This window comes from Capra hircus, chromosome 18, assembly GCF_001704415.2.
Source record: "Capra hircus breed San Clemente chromosome 18, ASM170441v1, whole genome shotgun sequence".
In the NCBI taxonomy this organism is placed as follows: domain Eukaryota; kingdom Metazoa; phylum Chordata; class Mammalia; order Artiodactyla; family Bovidae; genus Capra; species Capra hircus.
The window spans coordinates 15,662,578-15,682,422 of record NC_030825.1 but is presented as its reverse complement, the minus strand read 5'-3'; the positions used below and the strand labels follow the sequence as shown (position 1 = coordinate 15,682,422).

General features: G+C 60.1%; 1 protein-coding gene across 2 annotated transcripts; it reads right to left on the bottom strand.

Moving 5' to 3' along the window:
- Positions 38–19,073, bottom strand: CDH15 (cadherin 15). Of its 2 annotated transcripts, none has more exons than XM_018061877.1 (14): positions 18,946–19,073; positions 12,749–12,907; positions 12,428–12,583; positions 11,305–11,449; positions 5,786–5,946; positions 4,955–5,083; positions 4,379–4,564; positions 3,225–3,478; positions 2,439–2,581; positions 2,057–2,293; positions 1,586–1,825; positions 1,217–1,353; positions 931–1,098; positions 38–633 (listed from the first exon to the last, which is right to left on the bottom strand). In XM_018061877.1, exons 1-14 carry the CDS (start codon positions 18,985–18,987, stop codon positions 433–435), a joined length of 2,358 nt encoding a protein of 785 aa, XP_017917366.1. In that variant the 5' UTR covers positions 18,988–19,073; the 3' UTR covers positions 38–432. The 2 variants fall into 2 exon arrangements, with proteins under 2 accessions (XP_017917366.1, XP_017917367.1); XM_018061878.1 differs by having other exon boundaries at positions 4,955–5,053.

The window sequence follows — 19,845 nt, the reverse complement described above, 5'->3', positions numbered from 1 at the left end:
ACAGCTCTGGTGGAACTGAGGTGGGGGAGGCCAACCGTACAAGGAAGAGAGAAGCACACTTTTAATTCACATTTGCCCCCGGGCTGCGTCCTTTCACACAGAGATAAGGTCAGCGTGGGTGGGAGGCACAGCTGGGAACTGGGCCTGACCCCATGGTAGGTGACTGACGGGGGCAGAAGGGGTGCCTCCTTCTGGCCACTCCACTCCAGCTCCGAACCTTGACCTCCCCTGGGGGAAACCAGACTGACCAAGGAGCCAGGGTCGGGCCCAGAGCCATCTTCCACCTTGATGGAGGTCCGCTGGAATTCCCAGGCACACAGCCCAGTTAGGCGTGTCCGCTCTTTGCCCCTGAGGTCTGCCCTCTGTGTCCAGGAGGCTGTGACCTCCACAGGGCAGTGTAGGTCCCCATCAGAAAGCCCTTCTCTGGCGCCCTCATGGGGGCCCGTACAAGTCAGCCAGGCGGGAGAAGCGGGGACCCCATTCCCGGAGGCAGCTGTAGTCCTGGTCCTCATCGTCCAGGCTGGACAGGATGGAGCTCAGTGTCCCCGCCACGGAGCCGTCCCCCTCATAGTCATAGATGAGAGCCGTGTCATAGGGGGGGACGCTGGGGTCACTGTCTGCGGCCTCCAAACCCTGTGGAGAGGCCAGGGTCTCAGGACCAGCACATGCCAGCTTGGTGACCTCCGCCACCCGGTGGGGCGAGGCCTGGAACCGGGAAGGGGAGGGGGCAGAGGAGGCCTAAGTGGAGGCCGAGGGTACTCGGAGCAGCTCTGAGCCCTGCGCTGCCCCTGCCCCAGAAGGTGGTTAGAGGCAAGACTTCCTCTGGGCATTTCTCTTCCCTTAGTCTGTAGCCACCACCTCCCTGTCCCGCTCCAGAGCGATGCCTCAGGCTTCGGAGGAGGGGGCACGGGGCGCCCTCGGGGCACCTACGTCGTTGATGAAGTCAGCGATGTCTGCGGGGCTGGTGGGCAGCGCACGGGTCGCCTGGGGGCGCGCTCGGCCGAACGGGGCGTCTCTGCGCAGCGGCGGCCGTCCCGAGGGGGCGCCAAAGGCCGCCAGTTCTGCTGGGTGGCGCAGCTGGTCCATGTCGTAGGCGTCCTGAGGGCGGATGGAGCGCGTTCGGGTCAGCCGCAATCGTCGCGGGTCGGGAGGCTGCGGGCCAGCTGGGGCCCCTGGCCCTACCCTCAGCACTTGTAAGTCGCCCCGGCTCCCTCACCTGGTCCTCCTCCCCGCCCCCCTGCTCGTCGTAGTTAAGGATGTTGTCCCGGAGGTCGTCCTGCAGTCCGTGTAGAAGCCTCTTGTCCCAGGACTGCTGCCGGAACCGCGCCAGGAGGGCCACCAGCAGGGCGAGCACTGGGTGGGGGTCGGGGCGGAGGTCCGTGTCGGGTCGGGGTGGAGCGCGAGGATGGAGGGCGGGGCCGGAGGGTGGGTGGGGCTACCAGGAGGCGGGCTAGATTGTGGGTGGGGCTGCCAGGAGGCGGGGCTTGAGGGCGGGTGGGGCTGCCAGGAGGCGGGGCTTGAGGGCGGGTGGGGCTGCCAAGAAGCTGGGGTCCAGGGGCAAGGGCCTGCGGGCGCCGGCACTCACAGAGCAGCAGGATAACGCTGGCCAGCATGATGACCAGGGCACCTAGGCTGATGCCCGCACCACCCGCCCGCAGTGCAGCGGCTCCAGGCAGGCAGGCGCCGTCCTGGCCGCAGCGGCACACGGTCACGTTCAGGGGCTGCTCGCGCTGCTGGGGCGGCTGTCCGGAGTCCTGGAGCAGCAGGCTGAGGCGGTGCAGCCCCTCCGGGACCCGGAGCCTCGGCCGCAGGCGCGCGTGGCTCACTGCGGAGGGCGCTTGCGGTCAAGCAGGGGCCGGGGGCGGCCGTACCTCTCTGTGTCCGTGCACTGGGAGCAGCCGACTGGTCGGCGCTCCTGGCATGCTAGGCCTCGGTTTCCCCATCCGTCCTCTGAGTCTGATAACCAATCCCTGCCGGGCCTGAGGGTGCACTGATGTGGCACCAGCGGGAACCTCCCCTAGACTCTGAACCCCAGGGGTGTGTGTGGGGGGCTCACCATTAACCTGGCTGAGGCTCCAGTTCCGGGCCAGCTCTGGGACCCTGGGGCTCAGCTGGAAGTGGAAAGGAGCCCCGTGGGGGGGCAGGTCCTCATCCGTGGCCCCCAAGAGAAGGCCGGAACCCCGGTCTGGTGTGCTGCACAGGCTGCCCCACGGCGGAGACAGCTCAGGGGCGTGGTCGTTGACCTCCAGGATCTCAATGGAGAGGGTCCCAGTGGCCGTGCTGGGTGGGGAGGCTGCGGGTGGGAGAGGCCTAGTGGGCCCCTGGCCCCTGTGGAGCCCCCACCCACCCTGTAAGTCTGCTGAGTGGAGCGCCCGGCTCTCAGCCCTTGGGCAGCTTGGATTAGGGAGCCCAGGGACCAGGCTGGGCTCCCCACTCACCATCATCTCTGGCCAGGATAATGGCCCTGTACCAGCCATCCTTGAGGAACGGGGATGAGGGGCTGAGCACTCGCTGGGTCTGGACCCGGCCAGTGGCCCCGTCCACCTGCAGCCAGTCCTCGGGGTCATAGTCCTTGGAGTAGCTGTTGGCGAGGAGGGGAGGAGGGTGCAGAATGGCCCAGAGCCTGAGCACGACTCCCAGAGGGGAGTGGTCATGTGTAGATGGGAGCATACTCACACACACTTACACACACACACACACACTCTCTCAGACACACACACACCCCCCTTTAAGGATAGTCCTCCCACAGCCTTAAGCTGGTGTTTTCCGTCCCAATCAACAGACGAAGAAACTGAGGCTTGGGGAGGGCAAGGGAGCTTCCCAGGGCCCCATGGCCACAGGTGACAGCCAAGACACAGTGGTGGGCACAATGGAGACAGACACAGATGAACAGGGCCAGGGCAAGGGGTGAAATCCAACACAGTGACAGCCAGTCCCAGGGAGCAAGGGCTCCCTGGAATGGACAGGGCCAGACACCCAGAGGCTGGCCAACACAGACTAGCTGTGTAGGTGTGTGCCATATGGAGCCCAGCCCTGCCTACAGGACGAGGTCGTGTGAACAAGCACACAGGCCCTTGAGAGCCCCTGAGCCCTCAGTGACCACGCAGAGAAGCCCTCCGCCCTGGGACTGGGTCTCTCATGGGAAGAGAATCCTCAGGACACAGGGCTGCCTACCCTTAGCTGTGCTCCTAGCCTGGCTAGGATGCAGAGGGGCGGGCCCTTACCTGAGCCTCTGCGGCTGTTGTGTGTCAGGGTCCCGGGCAGAGAAGGTGGCCACAGGCGTTCCTGGGGCAGCCCCCTCAGCTAAACTGGTCCGCAGAGGGTTCTCCCGGAACACAGGCGCCTCGTTGACATCCCGCACCTGCACGCTGACCCTAGCCTGGCCCCGCTCGGCCTTGGGGGCAGCTGCCTGCAGGGGGGCCTCATTCTGCACGGCCACTTTGAGGTCATACCGCTCCTGACTCTCGTAATCCAGGGGCTGTAGGGGGAAGCAGGGTGGCAGCCCATCAGGACTCTGGACCCCACATTCAGGGCACCCATAGGCAGCTATAGGCAGACCTCTCCTGGTCTGTCCTCGGAGCACCTTCTTTCCTTCTTCTTTGTAGCTTTGGAAAGATAAAAACTATAAAGAGAGAATAACGGGAAAATACTCTTGACACTCAAATGCCTCTGTCAGGTATTGTGAGGTCAGTTTCCATCCCCTGGCCAGGCTTCCTCCTCAGTGACTCAAGCAGTGATCTGGGTCTTATTGCTAAGAAGGTATTTGATGGATGTGGTTGAACTGACCTGTACGACCAGCTGACTGTAAATAAAGATGATCCTGGAGAACCTGGGTGGGTCTCATGTGTGGGTAAATCTCTGAGAGCAAGCCTGAGGTTTCCCCTGGGAAAGTGGGATCCTGCCTCTGACACAGCCTCAGCTCCTGACTCTGCAGCTTCTTGCAGCCCTGCAGACTCTGGACTCATCAGCTGCCATCACAACAACCTGGCTGGCCAGCTCGAGTCAGTCTCTTACAAGAAAGGTCTTCACATGTCGACAACTACATCTGTGTCTCTCTGCAGATGTGTATAGGCACATGTTTGTAGGCACGGGTGTGTATGTGCATGTGTGCACACGTACCTTCTGCCGGTTTTGTCTCTGGTTGGCTGACACATGAGGTCTGTACTTGTGCACATGGATCACTTGCATTAAGAGGCAAAATACCAGAAATAACACACGGGCTTGGGGGCTTCCCACTCCTTCCAGCCCCGGCCCTGTGCGGTCAGCATGGCCCCAGCCCACAGTCCGTGTTCCCAGTCCCTTCAGCTCCCTTCTTAGGATGCATAGAGGGTCCAAACAGGCTTCCAGAGTGTGATGAGAGGCGCCCTCCTCAGCTCACCTTCACCACGGACAGCACACCCTCGTTGGTCCTGGGGTCAGTGCGGATGGTGAACTGCCCGTCGGGGTCGCCCTCCAGGATGGTGAACCGGGCTGCCCAGTTGGGGGAGCCAGGCAGGTCCCGGTCTTCCACCTCAAGCCGCCCCACGTCCACTCCGCTGACAGCCTCTGCTGCCTCCATGAAGAACTGTGGGAACCCAGCCCCATTATTCACTGGCAGGCAGGGGTGGGTAATGGTCCCCTGGGGGCTCACCCTCCTGCTACCTACATTCGGGGAGTCTAGGACCCAGGGAGCCCCCTCCAGGCTCAGCCATGCCCTGGGCGCGTCTTCCCCAGGGGGCAGAGCTGCCCCCACTCCCACCCAGGAGGAACTGGGGACACATCCTAACCCAGGGTCTCGGTGGTTCCCTCCAGGGCCCTCCAGCTCCTAATATGCTCACAGGCCCCATGCTGGCCTCTAGCCGGGGGTCCTGCACAACCCACTCAGGGTGCCTCCTCTGAGCACCCAGCCTCCCCGTCCTCCGACAACCAGGATGGGGGGAGGGCAGCCCCGGGCAACAGCAGGTAGAGGTGGCACCTGGTCCCCGGTGAACTCAGGGGCATTGTCATTGATGTCCTCCAGCGTGATGATGGCCGAGGCGGTGGCAGTAAGGCCGTCTCCAGACATGTCCGCCACCTGCAAAGTCAGATTGTACACGGCGACCACCTGGGGGCACAGTGACAGAGGGTCAGGAGACCCAGGTGGAGCGCAGGGCAAGGCTGGTTGGCCACCTTAGGGCCCGGGGGGAAGGGCAGGCATACTCCAGAAGGCTCCAGCTCCTGTCCTGCTCCCAAGCTCTGGAGCAAAACAGGCTGCCTGTCCTCTCAGGGTTGGACGGCACCACTGCTGACCCCAGACTCTGCCCCAGCCTGTGAGTAGGCAAGAGGTTAGCTGTCGAATCGGATAAATGCTTGGAGGACACGTGCTGCATATGGGGGGTGGGTCTCCACCCTGGAGAGACAGCAGCAATGGCCAAGAGAGGACAGAGATCAGACAACATAGTGACTGGCCCTGGGGAAACCAAGGAGGATTTCCTGGAGGTGCCAAAGCCACACAGAAGCCAGGCAGCAGGGGGTGGCAGGGGGCCCACAGAGAATAAGCAGACACTGTGGGGCCCAAGAGGTGAAGGGCTCCTTTGGTGGACCTAACTCAGGCCAGGGAGCCCAACTGCTTTGCAGGCAGTGGGGTGAGGGAGATTTTTTAACAGAAACAAGCTGAGGGCCCCTCATACTGTCTCTGCATCCAACTACACAACCACCCACGGGGCAGGTCTGCGGGAGCTCAGGGCAACTGGGAATGTCTGCGGCAGTTAGACCCCTAGTCTGGACCGCCCTGTCCAGCTGTCAAGGCACAGCCATGTGGCCTCACCTCGCGGTCCAGGCCCACTTGCACCGTGCGGATCTCCCCTGTGAGTGGGTCGATGCTGAAGAGCTGGGGGCCGCCCTGTTCCAGGATGGAGTACCGCAGCGCTGCATTGTCTGTCTCCGGATCGTCCGCATCTGTGGCTTCAGCCCTGGTCACGTAGGTGCCTGTGAAGGGCAGGGACGTGCGGGGGTGATGCGCAGGGGTGCCAGCCTCCAGCTCCAGGGTGCGTCGCCCGCTCCCCTGCGGCATGCAACTGTGCCAGTTCCAGGCCCTCGGTCAGCCTGCGCACACACGAACATCCCAGCATCCTGGCTTGTGATGCTTGTGGGGGAGGAGGCGGGGCGTCCAGTGCACACAGCTGACACCTGTCTCCCATAGGGTCCCAAGATGGACCAGGCGAGCTCACTGGGAACCAGACCCTGGGGAGGTAGCCGGCGCACCCGCCACTGAGCAGGCCCTGACCTCAGCCCCACATGCAGAGTGAAGCAGTGCCCAGGTTGTACCTGTACTCTGGGGCAAACATGGCCCCACATCTCAGGAGAGAGGGGCACATGGGCCCCCCAGGCACTCGGCACCTGTGTCCACCTGTGTTCCCAATCTCGGGGGGGGGTCCGCCAGGCCCTGGAGACATCTCAGCACCTGTGCCCACCTTGCTTTTCCTCTGCAGCAATTCAGGCCTGACCCCCACCCCAGCTCAGGTGTACTAAGTGAACCCAGTTAGGTGGGCTGGCCTTCAGCCATCTGGGGAGCTGCCCGCCAACCTGTGACTGGGCTCACTGCAGACCCTCCTGGGCCCTGTCAGGTCATCTGAGAGTCACGCTGGTGTCTGATGAGCAGTAATGACCCAACCACTGGCCTAGCCTTAGAGGTGGGGGGCTACCAACCAGGTAACTCCAGGCACAATGTTGGACCCCAGGCTGAAGCCAAAAAGAACGCTTAGAACAGGCACTGGGGTGCAAGTGAGTGCTTCCCAAAGCACTTGCCATGCTCTCTATGATCGAGCAAGTGAACAAACTTGCAAAAGGAGCCCAACTTCTCACTATCAGAGAAGGGGACCCAGAAGGGATCCCGCAGAGCTGGACTGGAAGTGGAAGTGCCAGGGAGGACTCGTGACTTGTAATGAAGGTAGAAACATATACAAACATGGCTGTGAGTGAGCACACATATATGCACAAACACACATGCAAGCACGCACACTCTAGACTCTGTATACATGAGCAGCTCTGGCTGCTGAAAGGGCCTGGGCTGCTTTGATGAGTTTCTGATCAGTGAAGCTTTCAGCTTCAAAATAATGGTGCAAAGAATTATAACTCACTAAATGAAGGGAGGCTCCAAAAAGGCAGACTGACACATAAAAACAAAATACATGTGGGACAGGCTGGGACCTGGGACCCAGCGCTGCAGTGCTTGCATCTGGACAGACTTCTCCTCGATCAACAAACACAAGGAAACTATAAGGGACTGAAAGTAGCTGCATGCCTGTGTGCATGCGCAGTGGGCCAAATTACGGACAAGATTTTTAAAAGACCAAAAAACCCCCCACTACCACTTCTGAAAAGCAAAAAAGGGGTTGGAAGCAAAAGCAGGGTACTGTACATGCCCCCTGCACTCAACACCCATTAAGGGGTGGGCAAACCATTTAAGCCACAACCTCCCGCCTGGCCCCTGAACCCTGGATACCCCTCCCCTCACCGCATATAAGGAACAAGCTTGGCCCCACTTGGGGATTGAGCAAGGAAACCTGTTTCTTGTATTTGCCCGCCTCCTGCAGCTGCAGGAGCCTCAGTAAACCTTGCCTGAATTTCTTGCCTGGCCTTTGAATAACTTCTATTGATTAAGGAGGCCAAGCACCTTGGTGGGTGACACATAAACACATACATTCATAAAGGGAGGACTGAAAGTTCTATCACATAATAGAAAGCCAAGTGATGACAAAGAGGAAAAGACGGAACTAGGACCCCGTCACTTCCCAACCATCAGGACAATTAATACCTGGCAGGCAGGAGCCTCAGGGACACCAAAGCTGCTGCTTCAGCGTGAGGGGCCACCTGCGCCATCTCAAAGGATCTCCACGAAGAGAAAAGTACAACAATCATAGCAGAGACGCCTGGCGGACACCCTCCTCACTAGTGGCCAAAGTCGGGCATCTCTGGGAACAGGACCTATGTGTCTCCTGAGGGGGTCCAGTCACACAGCCCCATTCAGAGACAAGGTTCACAGTGACTATACATGCCTCAGGATGTCAGTGTTGTGACCAACGAGGCAAGAGACTTTCCACAATGAAAACTACAAAACATCGGTGAGAGAAGTTGGAGAAAACATAAATAAATGGACACACAGCCCATGATCATGGGTTGGAAGACTTGCTGCCAAGTGGTCAGTACCATCCAGAGTGACCTACAGATTCAATGCAAGCCCTCTCAAAATCCCAAGGATGTTTCCTTGACATTAAAAAAAAAAAATCATTCTAAAGTTCCTGTCTAACTCAAGGGACCCTGAGCAGCCAAAACAATCTTGAAAAAAGAACAAAGTTAAGGGGACATACTTCCTGATTTCAAAGCTTTCTCCACAGGTACAGTAATCCATGCACATCTGCCCTCAAGACAGACACACAGACCAGTGGAACAGAACTGAGACCCCAAGAATAAGCCTCACCTCCCTGGGCAGGTGAGGCTACACAAGACTCCAGGACTGCTCAACAGGGAGCAGGCTGTCTCCCAGCAAACGGTGCTGTGAAAGCTGAGTATCCCCCTGCAGAAGGATGGAGCTGGACCTGGAATTGCTTACCACCACATACTAAAAACAACTCAAAGTGGATCAAGTCTAAATGTAGAACCCAAACTATAAAACTCCTAGAAGAAAACACAGGGCAAAAGCTTTACAACGCTGGATTTGGCGATGATTTCTTGTTTATGATAATGAAGGCACAGTCAACAGCAACAAAAACAGATGAATTGGAATTCATGATGCATCAGAAACGCATCAAAAGACACATCGACAGAGCAAGAGGACAACCTGTGAGATCTACAGAACATTTTCAAATCATCTATCTGATCAGGGAAAAGGGATCTGATATCCAGGATATGTAGAGAACCCGTAAAACTCAACCACACAGAAAAACAAACAACCCTATTCAAAAATGGGCAAAAGACTGAACAGTCCTTTCTCCAAGGAAGATGTACAAATGGTCAATAAACACATTAACAAATGTTCAACATGACTAATCACTGGGGAAAAGCAAATGAGAACCACATGAGATACCCCCTCACACCAGCCACACAACCAGGGATTGAACTTGGGGCCCCTGCTTTGTTAGCAGCCTCACAGCATGGCTGCTAACAACACAACAAAACAGAAAACAGCAGGTGCTGGTGAGGATGTGCAGAAACTGGGACCCTCCTACACTGCTGGTGGGAATGAAAAATGGTGCAGCCATGACGGAGAACACTATGGAAGATCCTCAAAAAGTTAAAAATAGAACTGCTACATGATCTAGAAATCCCACCTGGGTACGTACCCAAAGGAATTGAAAGCAGGGTCTCAAAGACATATTTGCACACCCATGTCCAGTACGGCACTACTCACAAGAGCTAAAAAGTGAAAGCAACTCCAGTGTCCACTGAAGAATAAGCAGATAAGCAAAATGTAGCACAAACAGCCAGCGAGTATTATTCAGGCTTGAAAAGGAAGGTAATGCTGACCTGGGCACCACACTGACGAACCTTGAGGACGTGACACTCAGTGAAATAGGCCAGACACGGACAGACACATGCTGTGTGATTTCACCCATACACAGTCAAGTCATGCATGAAAAAGCAGCCAGTAGGTGCCAGGGGCTGAAGAGGGGGAAATGGAGAGCTAGTATTTAATGGAGACAGAGTTTTGGTTTGGGAAAATGAGAAAATTCTATGGTGGTGGTAGTTGCACAGCGATGTGAATGGACTTAAAGCCACTTAGAAATGGTTATGAGGGTAAATTTTCTTACACGCATTTTGCTACAATAAAAGTTTGCAAAACAAAAGGCAGCCTTGTGAAGACTAGAGACCCAGGAACTGTCCCCAACAAGGGCGCATGAGCAGGTGGGGGTGTCAGTCTTGCCCCACAACCAGAACAAGGGGTAATCTTCAAGATCACCCCTGTGTGAGCATACCAGACGGTGGGACACCATCCCCCAGGGAGTGGCCCCCAGGGAGGTGTACACACAGGGGCTCCCCTGGTACAGCAGGAGGAGTGCCCCGTGGAAGCAGGAAGAGGGGCCGAGGTCGCCGCAGCCACTGGTGCCCACGCGGGGGGCTGAGCCCTTCCCCATGCACCCACTGAGGTTGTAGGCGAGATGTTTCCATGTCAGTGTCGCCCTCCTGATGATGGCGACGCTAAGTCAGGAAGTGTGTGCTCTGAAGGCCTCATGTCTGTAACCAGGTCCAGACAGGAAGGATGGGAAACAATTAAATAGTGGTTGAGGCAAACACGATACACAGTGCACCTCTCTGAGGCCTGTAGAGGGATTTGGGGCAACTGTCCCCAAACTCTGAAACCATGTCAGAAGGAGAAATTAGAAGTACAAAAAAAAAAAATTATTGTCATTTTAAGTCTTGAAAAGCACAAAATGGGATGAAATAAACACACGTGGGGACTTCTCTGGTGGTCCAGTGGCTAAGACTCTCGGCTCACAAAGCAGGGGCCCCGGGTTCAATCCCTGGTTGGGGAACTAGATCCCATGTGCCACAAGTAAGAGTTCACTGCGGAAACTGAAGACCCTGTATGCTGCAACTAAGACCGGGCACAGTCAGATTAAACACACACACACGCATGTGGCAAAGGAGGGGCATGCCTCGGTGGTGACCCTGAGCCTTCCCACCTCTGCAGCATGACTGGCTGGGGATCAGACTGGAGCCTCTGGGACCAGGGTGGGAGGGGCAGGGGTAGACTGCTGTCTGCAATGTCTGTCTTCCTTGGAACAGAATCAGGCCAGTTAGTCCATCCTGTGAGGACTCATGAGGGATAGAGGGTGGAGGGTTCTGCAATCAAAGTGTAGAATTAATAAGCAGTTAAGGCAATGACGATAATGAGCAGGGCTTCTCCTCTGGGGCCTGAGACTGTTTTGGAAGGAACAGAGGTGCTGGTTTCAGAAGACTGTGAATGTGGTAAATACCACTGAATGTTCGCTTCAAAATGTGTGCTTTTACGTTATGTGAATTCACTTCTATTTAGAAGGAGAAGTGGGGAAGAGGAAGGAGGGGTTGTGGGGAGAGGAAGGGCAGGAGGCAGAAGCGGGAGGGGAGTGCAACAGAAACCACCAGAGGTTTGCCATCCGGGACCTGCCATCCCTGCATTTTGGAAGACTGGGGCATTTAAATTTATATTGCAACAGAAAGTGACTTGAGTTGACCCGTGGAAATTCCCTCCATCCTGGAGACTCTCTGAAGGACCTCTCAAGTTCTCACTGACGGGAAATCCTGGACTTCTGACCCACCAGTGCCATGGCAAAGCCCCCTCCCCCACCGGGACCCCTCCCGGCTCACCTGGGACAGCACCCTCCAGCACCCGGCCAGTGAACACTTCTTGCCTGAAGACAGGCCGGTTGTCGTTCTGGTCCACAACCACGATCTCCAGGTCCGTGGGCTCCTCCAGGGTGGACCCCCCCAGGTCCAGAGCAAAGGCCCTGAGCTAGTGAAGCAGACAGCAAGGGCTGGCACTGTGGCCCCCAATTTCCAGTAGCTCCCACGAGGGCGACAGGGACAGTGAGAGCCGATTTTGCTTCCTGCAGCAAACAGGTGAGAAGCGGCCCGCGGCCCGGCAGTGCTGGGCAGGCGGGATTTCCCCACCAGGGGGCGCTTGCGTCCTCCCAGCAGGCCGGCCGGCCACCAAGCCTGCCAGCCTTGTGTTAAGTGTGGCTGGAACGCTTCCTAAGTGCTCCTGGTCTCGGGGCCCTTTTTCTGTAAATGGTTTTGGCTGCTTTTGAAGTTTCCTCTCCACACGTGAAATTTTAAATTAAGCCACCTCCTGTCCCTTTGGAGGATGGACTTGATACAACTTCCAGGGAAATATGCTCTCTGACTCAGCGTAAGGGAACCAGCCTCGCAAAGTCTGGCGACGACTCAGGGCACATGAAAACAAAGTCTGAAATTCCCTCCCTAGGCCAGGCTAGGGGGCTGAGCTTCTGTTTACAGGAGACTCGGGTGAGTTCCAGGTTCCCCTCTTCCACGCCTGGCTCACGCAGTCCTGACTCCCTTCCCCGCGCCCTTCCTCTCAGGCTCCACAATCCCAACACCTCCAAGGGGCAGGTCCCATGCCACCCACCCGACCCTGACGGTCACTATGGGGCAGCTGCGTTGTGGGTGGCCAATTCCGTGGGATTCCCCAACGGCGTCCCGTCCCCGCCACACTTAGCAGGCTGGGGGGAGAACCCTCCACACCTGGGAAAGCTGACGCCCACCCTGCTGCCGGCTGCCCAGTCCTCCCGGGCAGGACGCAGCCTACTCACACGCATCTGTCCAATGGGCGAGCGACCCTGAACACCTGCCCGCGCCCCCCAACTAAGGACGCTAGTCTTGCAGGTGGAGGTGTGGGCGGGGCCCCGGCGGGGGCGGGGCCGGCGGAATGGGCGGGGCGGCGCGGGGCGGGGCGGGGCGGCGCGGGGCCCACCCTGAAGCGGTCGGTCTTCTCCCGGTCCAGCATCGCGTTCAGGGACACTTTCCCCGTGAACTTGTCTATGGAGAAGACGCCTCGCGGCTCCTCGTCCACACCGGGCCCCTGGATACTGTAGATGACGCTACCCAGCTGCTGCTTGTCCGACTTGATCTGCGGGCCAGGAAACGGGCTGGGGAGGTGCCCCCAGGGGAGGGGGTCTCTCCCCTAGTTCTCTGTCCCTCCCCCAGCTGGGACGAAGTCGCTTAGCCTGTGGCCCCAGGGTTTTCCCTTCCTAAAGCATATGCCCTCAGCGCCCCGCTCCACTTGGCCCCTCACCTGCACCAGGGGGAAAGGGAGGCGCTTGTGGTTCTCGGACACGCTGATGGGAGGGATGACCCAGGCTCTCCGAACGCGACCTAGCGTGGGTGCCCGGCGCCAGGGGTACAGGGTGCGGGGCCGCCTCAGCCTGGGGACCCCCGCTGAGGGGCATAAGCTCTGCAACGAAGGAGAACGGCGGTCACCAGCACAGCAGTGCCCAGTGCTCCCTCGCCAGGGCTGGACATCCCGACCCTGGACTTCAGGTCCTCCCTCGTGTGGCTAGGGGAGGCTATGGCGCCAGGACTTGGGTGGCATGGGGAACTCAGGAGGACAGAAGGTGACCTGGCTCCCAGGATCCTGGGAAGGCAGCGGATGGGGGAGGCGGGTTGTCCAGAAAAGACAGCTGGGCCAAGCTGGGCAGCCCTCCCATGCCTCCCCCTACTTTGTGGGTAAATAGTGCAGATAACGGGGTGGAGGGGCAGGAAGAGATCAGCCTCCCCCCACATGGCTGATCTGCCAGAGGTGACTGTGGTGCTCCTGGCCGGGGACAGTGGGGGTGACACACGGCCATCCCAGGCCTCACCACGGTTTGAGTTCTTGAGGGTTGATCGAGATTGACCAGGCCAACGCTTCTGTCCTAAGAGGAGGGGTCGGGGGCATCCGTCCCACACCCAGGGTAGCTGTGCACACCACAGGCCTCCTCTGCCAGACTGGGGAGGGCGCAGGGTCCCCCCTGCACAGGCCTCTTCCTCCAGGAATCAGGCCAGGCGAGGCAGGACAGTGGGTGGGGCTGCTGTGTAAGGCTACCATGCTCCCCCAAGTCTACCCAACAGGCAGGAGTGGGCACATCACCACCTCCCAGGCCCTGCCTGGTTGCCACCTACTGAGCTCTGGGTTCAGAACCGCACCACTAAGGAGCCTGGTGGGAGACAGAGCACCCGCCAAAATGCTCCCAGACCCATCGTGAGCTCACTTCTCTGCCACACTCAGACAAGGAAGCTGAGGCCCAGAGAAGGAACCCGGTTGGGGGTTGAGGTAGAGCTGACAGCAGCCCCAGCTAACACCCAGAGCTTCCTGAGGCCTGGTTGAAGCATGCGGTTTCTGTGTCCGCTCCTTGATCAGGCAGCGGCTGGTCTGAGCCTGGGCTCAGGCACTGTGGCCGGCTGAGCATAGAGATATTAGGGGTCCTCCACACTCCCCGAGTGGTGAGTGGGGCTGAGGCTGGTGCAGTCTTGGGGGACATGGAGCCTGGCTGGACTTGGATGAGGGCTGTCAGGGCCCGAGATGGGGTGGGATGGGGGCACTGCTGGGACCCAGCTTGGCGTGGCTATAGAAGAATGTGAGCAATGTGCCATTGTTATGAGCCCCCCAACTGGGCTGGTGGCTTCAGGAAAGGAGGGTGAGGTGACTGGTGAGTGCGGGGTCTCAGGGTGGGGGCTGAGAGGGAGGAGAAGCCCCTCAGCCAGGAGGCTTCTGTTCTGGGCAACCTCTGGCCCATGCCCTGCTCCCCAGCACAGCCTCCCTGTTCTGCCCAGCTGGGTCCTCACACACTTTGCTTACAGAACCGCAGCGACACCCGGACTAAGGCCAGCCTCCCCAGGGGCCCCAGGCCACCTCCACACTTCTGAGTGCCCATCCTGCCCTCTCACCTGAAGTGCCAGGAGCCTGCGGTCCAGAAAGTAGCAAACTCGGTTAGGGGAGAGGACCAGGCGTTTCACCAGGCCCCCAAGCTCCCCGCGGCCTGACAGATGGCTGCGAAGCTTCCAAGCTCCCTGGCTGCTGGCCTCTCACCAAGCACAAGCCAGTGTGGCACTCCTGCCAGGCGAGGACCTGCTGGCCTTTGTCACAGGCTCAGGGGATGGTGTCTGTTTCCCAGGCATCTCAAGGCAGCAGCTCCTTTGCCCCCCCACCCCACCCTGCCTGCCCCTCTTGATGGCCCTCAGGGAGCAGCAGAGCTGGGAGCCCCAGGACCACCAATGCTGGAACCTCTGTCAAGAGGAGTGTTTCTGAGCTGTCCAGTGACACAGAGGCCCTGCCTTGACCTCAGCGTGGTGGAGGGCTGGGCTGGGCAGGTGTGGGGGACAGTCTGCAGGTACTTCTTGACCTCAGGCTCTTGGAGGGACCCTGAGGGACACACTTTGCCCTGTCCACACCTGCACTGGCCCTTAGCCCCCTGCAGCTCCCCATCGAGCCTCTGGCTGACCCCTGCCCACCCCCGGCCTTGGCGACACCCCGTGATGCCCACCAACTTGGCACAGGGCAAGTGGCCTGGGTGGGCTCTGGGAGTCCTGGCCACCAGACTCTCCCCAGCCCAAGGTGACAAGGTCAGCAGAAGCCATGGAGCCTTGGCAGGGGCCCCTCCCCCAGATGAGAGGCTGCAAGGGGTGGGGGCCTGGGCTGCGCTGCAGCCCATTTCCCACTCTGGGAATGTGTCTCAGTTTGTCCTTTGTTCTCCCAGCATCCCCTTTCCAGAGACACTGGTGGTCAGTGAAGGCCTAGGAGCTGCCTAGGCATCACAAAACATCGGGGCCGGGACGAAGCCACGTGGACAGAACTGTGGACATTGATCGGAAGAAGCTCACCAAAGCCCCCGTGCCACTAAGAAGCAATGGGTGTCAGGGACCCCCTTCCCCCAGTGGGGGTCCAGCAGCTCCCCAAAGCTTACCCTCAGCCCCACCCTTAACCAAGAGCTGAAGACAACACCTGGAACCCCTAGAGATGCCAGGCCCCTGCCCTGCTGTTGGGCCCCTAACCCCAAGGCTCCTGAGTAAAAGAGCTCCCCACCGCATTTGGAGTTCATGGAGCCCAGCCGTGTGGTAAGCACCCCACAAACCAGCAACAAGGGCAGAACGGTCTTGCTCACCCCAGACCAGGCAAGGTCTGGAGTAGGTGACACTGTCCAGCTGCAGGCTACCAAGGGCCAGGCCCCGAGGCTGAAACTTCCTTGTGGGGCCTTTCTGGCTCAGGACCGCTCATCCCCTGGGACCTGTGGGGTGCCTTCTCCACCTGGCCGCCACCGTGTGGCTGGGCTACTTCAGCTTGACTTGTCATCAGAACCAACCAGGATGGTAAACATTATGGACAGATTCCACCAGTTCACCCCAGACCTACTGAGTTGGGAATCCAGGCAGGCATGGGGCTGAGAGGTAGGACTGGGAGACTGGGACCGGGCTCCACCCCACCTCTCAGAGGGTCTGCGTGTGGGGTGGCGTTGGGGTCCCTGGTGGATCCATCCCTACCATCGACTGTACAGAAGTGAAACAGTGCCAGAGCCCCAGAGGGGCAGTCAGCTGCCCTTGACCTCCGCTGGGGTCCATCCTGCCCGGGGGCCTGGAGGCAGCCCATAGCGCTCTTTGCTGTCTTCACCAACCCTCGGGTTCAGAACAAAGAATTACGAGGCACGCTGTCTCCCAGGGGCCCGAGGAAAAGAGTTGGACACTCTTCCGTGCTGGGTAGAGACACTGGTGACCAGGGCAGCCAGTGGGACAGCAGGGAGAGCCTGCTTCAGCTCCTGGCCCTGTGGCCTCCAGAGGCCCCTGTGAGTGGTGAGCAGGGGACCCCATGTGTCTTGGCTGACAGAAGGGTGTTTCCAATCTCCTTGCCCGGTGCAATCAGAGGCCGCCGCGGACAGCGGAAAGGGTTCTGGGGCTCTGCTGAGTTACGTGGCCTCTGGGAGGAAACCTCAGCCATGCTCCCGGGGGCTCTGCAAACTCTGAAGACCCCCTGGCAACAGGAAAGTCCTGGTACAGGGCAGCCCCCACAGCAGACACACGGTCTCCTCCAGAGCAGGCCAGGGGATCAGCCCCACATCAGCGTGACAGTAAGCAGGGCTGCAGGGAGGGAAGCTGAGGTGCCGCCCTAGCACCGTGGGCGGGACAGCAGGGAGCATGGTGCTTGCCCCAGTGGGGGTGGGGGGAACAGCTGTCCTCTGCCTCACCATCCTGTCCCTCCGCTGAGGCCTGCAACAGCTGGAGGGGGGCTCAAGGGAGAACCACAGGGCCTCTGGGCCAGGCGGACAGCTGGCTCCATTCCTGGCATGCCTGATGCCTGCCAGGCCGTCCAGGAACGGGGTGGCCTGGATTCCAGCCGAGGAGGTGGGGGGAAGGGGCTCAGGCCTGGGAAGCTTGCGGGGGAAACCAGACTGGGAACGTTTTGCCCACAATGTACCTCAGCCTCTCCCTGGCCCAGGCAAACCGCACCCACATGACCCAAGGCTCCAGGCCTCCCCCTGGTCCCTAGAATTTGAGGAACCCAGGCTTGGAAGTGATGTTGGAGGGGTGTCCCCACACACAAGTGCAAGGTCACCGGAGCTGGGGGCCCCTTCCAGCAGTGTGTGGGTCGGCTCTGAACTATCTGCTCCCTACCCCCAGGCGGGGCAGGGTCCCGAGGTGGGGTCCCAGTATGGACCCAGTTACTGGGGACACTATGGGCACAGAGGAGGGACTGACAGAGGCCGGCTCTGAAAAGACACATGCGAAGCCCCCTGGCTGAGATTTCAGGGGACACAGGCAGGGGGAAGGTGAGCCTCCGTCAAGCCCACCAAGCTGGCAATGGGTACACAGAGTCTGGTCAACAGCCCCTACCCCAGGGGCCCACCCCAGACAGCCCTGCTCAGGGCCTCTTGGAGGGGAAGGAAGGTGTGTCCAGGAAGTGGCCACAGGACCCCTGTGGCTGGATAGGAAGGGACAAAAGTCTGAAAGCTGAACTGGGTTGGGGAGGGCTGGTCCAGGGGACGCTCCCCTCATTTGGGTGCTGATCTGAGCTGGGCTGAGTGCAGGAACGTGAGCGGCCAGTCTCGCTGACTGGTCCACCCCCCACTCCCGCCCCCCCCAGAATCCTTGCAGTCCCAGCTGTCTGGGAGGGGGTGCATTCTAGCCCTGCGGGAGGGGAGAGGAATCTGAGCTCTCCTCCCCTCCCCTGGGACCTGGTCTGAGGATGATACCCTCAGTCTCAAAAGAGTGGGTCCCTGGGAACCAGGGGCTGGAACGCTGTTTCTGGAGCGAGTAGAGCCTTCTGGAGCGTGTGGGGCATCTGGGCTTGGCTTGGGAGGAGCAGAGAGCCCATTGCACCCAATGAGCTCCTAGCAGGGGGTTGAGGGGCGCAGGTCGTGGGCAGCTGGGCTGTGCTGGGCAGAGGGTGATCATGGCCTCTCTGAGCTAGCTAGACACAACAGTGGGGAGTGGGGAGCATGGTCTACAGGGGGTGGGGGTGTCAGTGAAAGGGCCCAAAGGCAGGCGTGGAGGTGGCTGGAGCTGTGGGGCTGGAGGCCTGAGGGGCCAGCCGCTGGAGGGTCCAGATGACAGGCACTTAGCTGCCAGGGGCTGAAACCCAAGCTGGCACACCGGAACTGTGGGAGGGTCTGTGGGGATGAGAGGGGAAGCCCTGGTGGGTGTGGAAGTGTAACAACAAGCAACGGGTCCTAAGCGTGGCTCATCGCCCCCGTGATCATCTCCTGTCCAGTCTAAGAGGCCCGAGGCCATCCCCTCTGGCCTCACCAGTGGCACTGGCTCACACACTGCACTCCTGGGCCCAGCCAGTGCCTACCCATTAGCTAAGGGGTTTGAGGATGTGGTCGAATCTAAGGGTGCCCATGTGCAGAGTGGGGGCTCTGTGCTTCCCCCCACCTGCTGGCTCCCAGGCTGCAGAGACCTCAGGGTGTGGGGGTTGGGGGGCTGGCAGGAAGTGTGGAGGCAGAGGCTATGTGTGCTGGGACCTGTCTCTACTGGGCATGGGGCTCCCCAGGGAGAATGGGTTTCTGGAGGGCAGAGCTGCCCCATCAAGCTAGGCGGGTCAGCTGCCAACTCATGGGGGGTCGACATGGCCGGAACCTGGCCTCCAGGCTTTCCCAGCCAGGGGCGCTCCTGCTGCCCTCTCTCCCCATGCACCCCATAAGACTGAATACCCCCAGACTCTAGGGCTGAGGCCAGCACCTCCAGCGTGAGGGTGGCCTTCTGGGTCCTCTCTCCTGGCAGTCCCTGAACTTGGCTCCCCGTCCTGTCCACTGGGGGCGGTTACACTACTCTCCCCCAGGGGCACAGAGCCCTGGACAGAGCTGCCCCACCCAGAGCCTACCCCGGGCCCCTCAGCTCACAGCCGCCCACGGGAGCCCAGAGCCAGCGGTCCCGGAGGCCGGAGGCCGGAGGCCGGGCTGCCCCACTCTGAGACGCGGCGCTTAGCACAGGGGCCAGCGACCCCCGCGCGGCGCCCGGCCTTACCTGGGCCAGCAGCCCGAGGGCGAGGAGGAGCGCAGCGTCCATGGGCCGGTAGCAGGCGGCGGGCAGTGTCGGGCAGCGGGAGCGGCGCCTTCTGCTGGGACAGGACCCGGCTGAGTGACAGCACAAGTGTCCTGGCGAAGGAGTGACAGCACGTGTGCGGGGGCGGGGCGGGGCGGGGCCTGGGCGGGGCCTGCGGCTGAGTGACAGCACGTGTCCAGGGCGGAGCCGAAAGCTGGGCTCCCGGTCAGGCGGTGGAGAGGATGCCTGTCAGAAAGGCTGCGAACTCCTGCCTCAGGGCCTTTGCACTGGCCATATCTTTACCCAGACTGCTGTCAGGCTCCAGTCCCAAGGCAAGGCGCTTGGCGCCTTGAGGGCCCGATCACTTTTGCCGTGTTCATTTAGTGTTCCCGCTGTGGGTGGAGCTCCTCAGGGCGGGTTGACCCTTGCTGCCCCCTAGGGAAGCATACAGGAAAGAGAGCCCAGCCCTGCCTGCTGCCTCCTTTCCTTCCTCGTCGGTTGGAACCGGCTGGGTGGAAGGGGCTGGCTGTCTCTCCCCTCCCAGCCCCTACCTCCTGGTGTGTCGCTCAGAACCAGGGAGGGCAGGGGGTATGGAGGTAGGGGGTGCCCTGCGGACCTCGAGCAGGGGAGTGAGGAGTGTTCTGTGTGGGAGCTGGTCTCCGCGGCAGAAGCAGGCATGGGGCCTCTGCCCTCCTCTCTAGATTGAGCAGGTGCAGCACCATCTGTGCCTGTAGCCTGCTTGGAAGGAGGCCAGGCTGCCGGGGTGGGGCGGGGGCTCCGGCAGTGACTGTATCTCTGGCACTCAGGGCTCCAAGGTGGGGGTGGAGGGCGGGAGTCCCTTCCATCTGCAGGCTCCGAGGCCCTGATGATGAATAGTTCCTG